Source organism: Pituophis catenifer, unplaced genomic scaffold, assembly GCF_029215685.1.
Source record: "Pituophis catenifer annectens isolate HBS135680 unplaced genomic scaffold, rPitCat1.0.hap2 SCAF_8, whole genome shotgun sequence".
Lineage (NCBI taxonomy): Eukaryota > Metazoa > Chordata > Lepidosauria > Squamata > Colubridae > Pituophis > Pituophis catenifer.
The window spans coordinates 4,796,197-4,806,471 of record NW_027256888.1 but is presented as its reverse complement, the minus strand read 5'-3'; the positions used below and the strand labels follow the sequence as shown (position 1 = coordinate 4,806,471).

The window sequence follows — 10,275 nt, the reverse complement described above, 5'->3', positions numbered from 1 at the left end:
TTTTGCTACCGATTAGCAGGCAACTCAGCTGGGATTGTCAGAGCCATTTAAAAGAAAAAAAAGGCTCCGATGATGGCACAGCTCAGCTGGGCATGGGGGGGGGGCAGGGATTTTTGCTACCGGTTCTCCGAACTACCCGCTGCCATCGCTATCTACTCGCCCGAGCCGGGAGCATTTCACCCCTGGACTGTAGCCTAAAACATACGATGAATGGTTATAGGAACAGGGCCTGGCTAGTCTACTGAAGAGAAGGACCAGGAGTGACATGATAGCAGTCTTCCAATATTTGATGGGCTGCCACGAAGAAGAGGGGAGTCAACCTGTTCTCCAAAGCTCCAGAAGGCAGGATAAGAAGCAGTGGATGGAAATGAAGCAAGGAGAGAAGCAAGAACTAGAAAGGGGGAAATTATTAATTTAATATTTAAAAAAATATAAAACTGGTATGGATAAAGTTGAGTTAGACATCCCTCTTCTCTTTAAGTCACAACCCAAAAGAAAACTTGTAACCACCCAGCAAAATGATTTTTTCTGTAATTAAAAAATGATGAGCACCAATCAATATAACAAAAAACAGCACTGTCATAGGTATAGAATATGGAATACTTTATTGTATGTTTGTATATATGTACATATAATCCATATAATATATTTATATAGAATAATGGAAATTAGCTAATAGATGACGTTTATGTACTGTATATGTAAATTTGTTTCTCAATTGTGAGAAACTTGTATGTTTTTAAATGTTCTTTCTTTTAAACAATAAAGTTTAATTTTAAAATTAAAAAAAAAAAAAAAACGATGAGCACCAATGTGTTGGATCATTCCAACTTGTTTAATCTGTTAAAACTGTTAGCATTTTTACCTAAAGCTCTTTCATTTCTTCGGGATTGGGCAGTTTAATCTGAAGAGCTGCTCTAAGATTAGTCCAGAAAAATGGATGCTTCCTCTTGTCTTCTGGCCATTCCAAATAGGTCCTCTTGGCCATGAGAGCTTTGAGTTTGTAGTACCTGGCGGGAATGATGTAGGCCGGTATGGACTCCAACAAAATCAGAATTAAGCCGTCGGCGTTTTCGCTGAACAACTTGTGATGAGCAAAATACAGCTCGTAATGGCACCATTCGCTCTGCACGAAATTGGGAGATAGCACGAAGATGGACTTGTAACTTTTCTCGATGCAGTCGATGATGTTCTCCATGATGCTCTTCCCTGGAATGAAGTTCCTCTCGTGTTGGCAGATCCTTAAGGACCCTTCTTCCTTCTCCAGATTGGGGATGAGCTCGGTTTTGACCCAGTTAGCATCATGCTCGCTGTAGGAGACAAATGCGTGGTATTGAATGCTCTCGGGGATCTCTTCCGATTTATTCTTCCATATCCGATGTTTCACCTGGCTCCACCGACAGATCATCTTTAAATACCAGGGGACGTCGAAGCGGACGCAGAGGAAGGCAACGACAGCTATTACGAACAGCAAAACCGCTAAAACGACTGTAATCAAGAGAGCCACGTTGCACTGAAGTTCAGAAATACGGACATTTTTTAAGAGAGTTCCCCTTAAGTCGCTGGGATATTCACACATATAAATATCAGGCCAACCAACTAACACCACCGATTCTTCTTTTTGAAGATTAATGAGCTGCCTTAATTCACAGTGGCACCCGAAGGGATTACGTCCTGCTTTTAATCTTCGAATATTCTGACAGGTCTGGAAGAATTCAGAAAACTGGTCAAGAACAAAATTATTCTCTACGTTAAGCGCCTGAAGGTTCTTAAAATCGCCGCATCCTGGAAAAGCATTGAGTCTATTAGAAGCCAAATTTAACTCCTTTAAAGCAGTCAGTTCAATGATGTCTTTAGGCACAGCTGAAATCTGATTACTTTGTAAATCCAACATTTGGATATTGTTCGGTAAACATCTAAAAACAGAGTCTGTTAACTTGTTGGATGACAAATTCAGTTTAATTATATGTTCGCCCCAGTTGCATTTGATTTCACTGTCTTTGTAGTACAAGCGATTCTGACTTACATCCATAGATTTCAGAGAGATCATGCTAGTTGTCATTAAGCTCACTTTGGTAAGATCTTCAAGTCTATTCTTTTGTAAAATGAGCGTTCGTAGCATAGTTAAATTTTTGCAACCTTGTAACATGGTGTCAGTCAATGTATTGTTTTTATAACTTAAATACTTAAATCTACTGGATGTTTCAGGACAATATATATATAATATATCAGAATCAGAAACAGTCAAGCTGTCAATATTCAAGTTTGAAAAAGTTAAGTACACAATATTTTGGTCAAATTGTGTTGTATCGGAAAGTATATATTGGACGGTTACACTTTTTAATGAGGGATCCGCATTTTTAAAAACGCCATCATTGAATTCGGTAATGGTTGGATATGAAACGGTTAAATGATTAATGCTGGATTTCCCCACTGCTTTAAAGACATCAATGAGGTCTTTCCAACTCAACTTCGTATCGATTATTGTTAGATTTAGCAATGTGCTTTTTTCATCCAGCCGTGTCAGAAATGTTCTTAAGTCTTCCATTTGCTCCAATGGGATCTTAGAAAGTTCTAAACTTTCTGTACCGTTGAACCGCAGATCCGAGAGGATGCGAACGTTGGCGTTTTGAGGGAGCACAATCCGAACTGTCTTTGCATTGAACACCAGAAGACTTCCTGCCTTATATCCATCAAGATCTTCTAAGCCCAGAAATAATGTGTCCACTTGTAAATGTACAAGAGCTTCGACACTCGAAAGTTTTCTAGCGCTAATTCCAAAATAGTTCAGCTTTGTTGTTTTGGTGAACTCGGTGAAGAGCGGCATGGCGGGAAAGTCATTGTAAGCAAGATCTACGTGCTTGAGGCTTTTAGTAGGAAAACCAGAAACACTCCTTAGCGTGTTGTGTGATACATCAAGATGCTCCAAGACATCGTTGTGCTGGAAAATCCCCAAATCAATTTCTGTGATAGAATTATGAGTCAGAATTAGCACTTGCAAGTTGGGAAGGGAACGAAAATCAGATCTTTCCAATTTCGATATACTGTTACTGGATAGATCCAGAACTGTGGTTTGTGTTGGCAGATGTTTGGGGACAGTAAACAGGGAACTCTTTGAGTAGTTTGCTACAAGTCCACTTTCTGCGGTTGAATTCCAAAAGGTTATCGCAAATATACAAAGAGAGAGAAAATTATTCGTAGCTGACATCTTCCTTCCAGCTATAGGACAGGGGGATCAATTGGACATCGTTCTGTTAAAAAATAAATACAAATTCACGGTACAATATTATGTCAGCCTTTAATATTTGACATCGTCTTCACTTAAAGGAGCTTCTGGAGCTTCTGAAGGCCCTGGCTGAATCCCGCCTCTGGCACCACATCTTCTCCAGCCTCCTCATTGTCCGACTCGAGTGCTAGCTGCGCAGGTTGCTGGTGCAGCACCAGCCTCATCACTGTCTGAATCAGCCGCCAGCTGCACAGGCCCCATACGGGCCACAACACTTCGAACGGTCACTAAATGAACTGTTCCAAGTTAAGGACTACTTGTACAGAGGACTTGGGTGCTGATTAATGTGCTGGATAAGGACCATGGGACTTACAGTAGGGCCTGCTGAAGTCTGGACCATGTGAATTTTGAACCCAAGTCAACCTTTGAGGGTGCTGGGAACCAGGATCCAAATGTATTAGAAAACAGAACCTGTCAGAACTCGAATTGATTCAGGCTAGCTTGCTTTAAGGCCGAGTCAGATACTGAATAATATTGAAATAATCCAAATCAATTCTTCACAACTGTTGGTTCGATTCATTTGTTCCCCTATTGTTGTGGCCCGTACGTGGCCTGTGCAGCTAGTAACTGATTCAGACAGTGAGGAGGCTGGTGTGGTGCTTGCACCAGCAGCCTGTGCAGTTGTCACTCAAGTCGGACAATGAGGAGGCTGGAGAAGATGTGGGAGGGGGGTGGATTCAGCCAGGGCCTTCAGAAGCTCCAGAAGCTCCCTTAAGTAAACAGGATGTAGAGGAGGAGCCTCTTCTCGATGCACAGGCGCGCAGAGCTGCCAATAGGCAGGAGTGGCTCCTCAGGCGGACGTCTCCTCAAGAGTAAGGCTTGGGGCTAATTGCCCACTCCCTTAGCCTATTTAAGGAGGAACACCAACTGAAGCAATTTGCAGGGAACAACTTAACCAGTTCTAAACAATGACTGCTACTATTTCAGGGGGAAATAATCTCCTCTCCCTGATTCGTTTTTTCGTTTTTTCTGTCTTTTCTCTTTCTCTTTCTTTCTTTTTGTTCTTACTCTCTGTCCCTGTATCTCTCTCTGTGTGTGTGTGTGTGTGTGTGTGTGTGTGTGTGTGTCTGTCTCTCTCTCTCTCTCTCTCTCTGTCTCTCTGTCTCTCTCTGTCTCTCTGTGTCTGTTTCTGTCTCTCTTTCTGTCTCTGTCTGTCTCTGTGTCTGTCTCTGTCTCTCTCTCTCTGTGTGTGTCTCTCTGTCTCTGTCTCTCTCTCTCCCTGTCTCTCTTTGTCTTCCACTCTCTGTGTCTCTCTGTCTCTCTCTCTCTCTGTTTCTCACTGTCTCTCTCTCTGTGTCTGTCTCTGTCTCTCTGTCTGTGTCTCTCTCGTGTCTCTCTCTCTTTCTCTCTCTGTGTCTCTGCCTGTCTCTGTCTCTCTGTCTCTCTGTCACTCTCTCTCTGTCTCTGTCTCTTTTTTAAGACCCATCTGCTTCAAAAGAGGAAGTCAGGATATAACAGCCCAGGGGATTAGAAAGGCTCTGAAAATCAGCAAGCCAAAAGCCAAGGGATGTTTTCGATGGCCAAACCTCATTTTCCATCCGCCTGACCCAGATTTTCTACCTTTGAAGCTCAGATCCAATCCCTTTAGATTGGGGGTAGGTGGGAGAAAGTCTCCGGGAAGGGAAGGATTTCCCAGGGACGGCCGCTGGTTAGAAGAGAAGGAATCTCAGGGAGAGGGAGAGAGAGAGAGGGAGGGAGGGAGAGGGAGAGAGGGAGGGAGAGAGAGAGGGAGGGAGAGGGAGAGAGAAAAGGACTTCAGATTCTTATTTCTTATTATTTTCTTTTTTCTTTAAAGGGCTTCGCAAGCAAAGGAGAAGCGCGCCCGGTTGCTCTGCGTTGCTTTAAAAGCCAAGAAGCGCGCAGCTCCGGGGACAGAGGTTTCCAGCTGCGTCTGGATTCAACCCCGGCTGCTTCACACGTTCCCCCCCGGGGGAGGATGGAGAATAACCTACCTTGGAAGGTTAGAGACGACCTGCCCTGGTCTATGAATACGGTTGATTCTCTGCGCACTTGGAGACGCGCGGACACGGGTGTCGCTCGGCTTGGAACTTCCCCGCTTTCTGAACGCGGAGAAAGTTTTGCCCGTTTCCCCTTCTTCCCCTTGCCGGGAAGACACACCTCCCACCCCCACCCCCCACCCTTCCCCGCTTCCGGACCCTTCTTGGCTCAGCAGGGTGAGAGATGTGGGGGAAACTCCGGCGAATCCAAAGTGAAAGTGGAAAGAGGAACTTTCACTTTCGGCTCATTAAGCGCCAGCCGCCGGCCAGGCTTCCCAGGCAGGGAAGGTGGGACAGAAAAGGGGCCCCTCCGATGGGGAAACCCAATTTTTTTTTTTTTTACTACCGGTCCTGTGGGCGTGGCTTGGTGGGCGTGGCAGGGGAAGGCTACTGCAAAATCTCCATTCCCTCCGCACTCCTGGGGGAAGACTACTGCAAAATCTCCATTCCCTCCCCACTCCTGGGGGATGGATATTGCAAAATCTCCATTCCCAACCCACACCTGGGGGAAGGCTACTGCAAAATCTCCATTCCCAACCCACACCTGGGGGAAGGCTACTGCAAAATCTCCATTCCCACTCCACTCCAGGGGAAGGCTACTGCAAAATCTCCCATTCCTTCCCCACTCTTGGGGGATGGATATTGCAAAATCTCCATTTCCACCCCATCCTGGACGGAAAGATATTGCAAAATCCCCATTCCCACCCTACTCCTGGGGGAAGGATATTGCTCAGTTTACAGCAATTCATTTAGTGACCATTCAAAGTTACAAAGGCACTAGAAAATGTGACTTATGACCGTTTTTCACAGTTATGAGCTTGCCAGCATTTGACCATTTGATCACGCGATCAAAATTCAGATGCTTGGCAACGGATTCATACTTATGACCGTTGCAGCATCCCGGAGTCATATGATCACTTTTTGCAACCAGCAAAGTCAATGGGGACGCCAGATTCACTTAACAACCGGGTTACTAACTTATCAACTGAGGTGATTCACTTAACAGCCCTGGCAAGAGATGGTCGTAAAATGGGGTGAAAATCACTTAACAAATTCTCACTTAACAACAGAAATGTTGGGGTCAATCGCAGTCGTAAGTCGAGGACCTTGCTTTTAAGAAGAGCAAGTACAGGTAGTCCTCGACTTACGACCCCTATTGAGCCCAAAATTTCTGTTGTTAAGTGAGACATTGGTTAAGTGAATTTTGCCCCATTTTATGATTTTTCTTGCCACCGTTGTTAAGTGAATCATTGCAGCTGGTAAGTGAGTAAACTGGCTGTTAAGTGAATCTGGCTTCCGGATTGGCTTTGCTGGTCATAAGGTCGCAAAAGGGAGATCAATCACATGACCCCCGGGACACAGCAACGGTCATAAGTATTTATTTATTTATTTATTTATTTATTTATTTATTGGTGCAATTTATATGCCGCCCTTCTCCGGAGACTCAGGGCGGCTTACAATGCATTAAGCAATAACCTTCATACTTTTGTATATACCTGCTAAGTAGGGTTTTCGGGCCCCCTAAGCGGTGTTCTTTTTTATACAAAGTCATCTTATTGCCCCCACAATCCGGGTCCTCATTTTACCTACCTCGAAAGGATGGAAGGCTGAGTCAACCTTGAGCCTGGTGAGATTCGAACTTGCAGTAATTGCAGTCAGCTGGTGTTACTTAACAGTACTTTAGTCTGCTATGCCACCAAGGCTCCTGAATGAATCGCTTGCCAAGCATCCGAATTTTGATGACAATGATCATGGGGATGCTGCAAAGGTCATAAAACTAGGTATGAAAAACTGCCATAATTCACATTTTTCAGTGCTTTTGTAACTCTGAGCAGTCACTAAATGAACTGTTGTAAATCGAGGACCAACTATACGTCAACCGATATCGGTCAGCAAAATTCAGGACTCCCTCTGAGACAGTGGGAAGAGACCACAGTTGCAGTACAGTGCGAGCCTCAAAACCGGAGGACATTTTTCAGTGCTTTGTAACTCTGAACAGTCATTAAATGAACTGTTGTAAATCGAGGACCAACTGTACGTCAACCGACATTGGTCTGCAAAATTCAGGACTCCCTCTGAGATAGTGGGAAGAGACCACGGGTGTGTGACACTTGTGAAATAGTGTGAGCCTCAAAACCGGAGGACATTTTTCAGTGCTTTTGTAACTCTGAACAGTCACTAAACGAACTGTTGTAAATCAAGGACCAACTATACATCAACCGACATCGGTCCGCAAAATTCAGGACTCCTTCTGAGACAGTGGGAAGAGACCACAGTTGCAGTACAGTGCGAGCCTCAAAACCGGAGGACATTTTTCAGTGCTTTTGTAACTCTGAACAGTCACTAAACGAACTGTTGTAAATCGAGGACCAACTGTACGTCAACCGACATCAGTCAACAAAATTCAGGACTCCCTCTGAGACAGTGGGAAGAGACCACGGGGGTGTGACACTTGCGAACTGGTGCGAGCCTCAAAACCGGAGATCCAATCTGGTCTGCTCTACAATGCCTTTATCAAAGGGTCTCTTGGCAGCCACAATACCGAGCTGCCTTTTTCCAAGTTGTTCTTCTCCCTTCTAGCCTATCTGCATTTTGCTGCTGGGCCCCCATCCAGGCACGAGCCCAGTCCAGCCCTGCTTAGCTTTTCTTTTCTTTTCTTTTTTTTTTCCCACGCAGCCCCATTGGAAAAGTTGCTGCGTCTTTCTATAAGATCTTTTTATTCGTATTTTTTTTCTCCCCCGGGATTAAAATCATCTCTCCCTCCGAAACTGCGAGGACCCTCTTCTTAGCTGCCTCTCCCGTCGGGCGCTGGTGGAGAAGGCAGCCCGCCTGTCCGCCCGCCCCCGCGCAGGCAAAGCTCGGCCCGCCCCGAGCCCCGCTCGCTCGCGCCTCGCTTCTGCCGACGTGGCCGGGAGGGGAGTCCAGGGCGCAGGCAGGGCGCGCCGGCAGTCAGCAGCTCGGCGGTGGTAAGAAGGCGAAATGACTACCTGCAGCTTCCTCCAGCTCTTCCCTTTCCTTTCCTTCCTTTCTCTTCCTCTTTTCCTTTCCTTTCCCTTCCCTTCCTCTTTCCTTTCCTTTCCTTTCCTTTCCTTTCCTTCCCTTCCTCTTTTCTTTCTTCCTTCCCTTCCCTTCCTCTTCCCTTCCCTTCCTTTCCCTTCCCTTCCTCTTTTCTTTCTTCCTTTTCTTTCCTTCCTTTCCTTTCCTTTCCCTTCTCTTCCTCTTTTCTTTCTTCCTTTCCTTCCCTTCCCTTCCTTTCCCCTTTCCTTTCCATTCCTTTCCTTCCCTTTCCCCTCTTTTCCTTTCCTTTCCTTTCCTTCCCTTCCCTTCCTCTTTTCTTTTCCTTTCCTTTCCTCTCCTTTCCCTTCTCTTCCTTTCCCTTCTCTTCCTCTTTTCTTTCTTCCTTTCCTTTCCTTCCCTTCCCTTCCTCTTCCCTTCCCTTCCCTTCCCTTCCTCTTTCCTTTCCTTTCCTTTCCTTTCCTTTCCTTTCCTTCCCTTCCTTTCCCTTCCCTTTCCTTCCTTTCTCTTCCCTTCTTTTCCCTTCTCTTCCTCTTTCCTTTCTTCCTTTCCTTTCCTTTCCCTTCTTTTCATCTTTTCTTTCTTGCTTTCCTTTCCATTTGTTATCATTCTTCCTTTTCTTTGTTTCCTTCCTTTCCCTTCTCTTCCTCTTTTCTTTCTTTCTTCCTTCCTTTCTTCCTTTCCTTTCCATTCCCTTTCTTTCCTTTCCTTTCCTATCCTATCCTTCTTCCTGCTGCCTTTTTCATTTTTCCCTTTCCCCCGCTTTCTGTTTCTTTCCTTTCCTTGCCTTCTTCCTTTCCTTTCCCCTTTTCCCCTTTCACACCTTCTTCCCTTTTCCTTTCCCACTTCTCCCTTCTCCCTCCCCCCCCCTTTTTTTTTTAACAAGGAAGGATTCTTCACTTCTTCATTTCTTTCCCACTCTTTGGCTTAAATGCTCCCAGGAAAGCTCTTCCCATTGAGAAGGAGGGCGTGGGGGGGGGGAGAGATTTCTAACTTTTCCAGTGCTCTTTGGGGAGGGAGCTGAAGGCCAGACACTCAAGAGTTTGGGGAGGGGATCTGCTTTTGGGGGAGGGCAAGTCCTCATTTAGGACAAAGCTCTTTGCCCCATCTGTCATTTCAAGAATCTTTTAGCTCAATGCGTTTGTGTGTGATGCATGTGTAGGAAAGTATGCTTGCAAAATCCTAGGAGTAAAACTTAACACTGTACATTAGATAGCGATGTGCAACTGAGTCAAGAGTAGAAGTCACATGCACGCTTTATATTATTATTATTAGTTAATCTTTAGTGAGATTCACAGCCTTTGAGGCTGGTTAATAGCTCAGCAGCTCGAGTCCTAACCAAGGACCTAGGAACTGTTAAGGTGTCGTCGGAGGATGTAAGCTGTTCCGAGTAAGGTGGTTTTTTGTAGAGTCAAAATGTTCAAGTCCGGCAAATTTAGAATTTCTAAATAGCGGGTTAGCCCTTTGGGTATTGCTCCGAGGGCTCCAATTACAATCGGGACAACACACGATTTCTTTTTCCACAGTCGCTCAACTTCAATTTGCAAGTCCCGGTACTTTGTGATTTTTTCTTGCTGCTTATCTTCAATCCGTGCATCACCAGGTATTGCAATGTCAATGAACCATACTTTTTTCTTTTCAACTATTGTTATGTCAGGTGTGTTGTGGACCAAGTGCCTGTCAGTCTGAATCCTAAAGTCCCACAAGATCTTGAGTTTCTCATTCTCTAAAACTTTCTCAACCTGATGTTCCCAGTGGTTTTTGCTGTACTCAGATCCAAACTTCTGGCACAATTTCCAGTGAATGATCTTAGCAACGCGGTCATGGTGTTGTAGGTAGTCAGTTTGTGAAATTTTATTTTTTTTATTTTTTATTTTTATTTATTTTTATATGCCGCCCTTCTCTGGAGACTCAGGGCGGCTTACAATGCGTTAAGCAATAGCCTTCATACTTTTGTATATTTTATACAAAGTCAAC

At 44.8% G+C, this 10,275-nt stretch overlaps 1 protein-coding gene across 1 annotated transcript; it reads right to left on the bottom strand.

Annotated features, from left to right (window-relative positions):
* Positions 1-811: 811 nt before the first annotated feature.
* On the bottom strand, positions 812-3,235 carry LOC139320038 (toll-like receptor 6). The gene has a single exon (XM_070948148.1). The coding sequence runs from the start codon at positions 3,206-3,208 to the stop codon at positions 866-868; it is 2,343 nt and encodes a 780-aa protein (XP_070804249.1). The 5' UTR covers positions 3,209-3,235; the 3' UTR covers positions 812-865.
* Between the last annotated feature and the right edge of the window lie 7,040 nt (positions 3,236-10,275).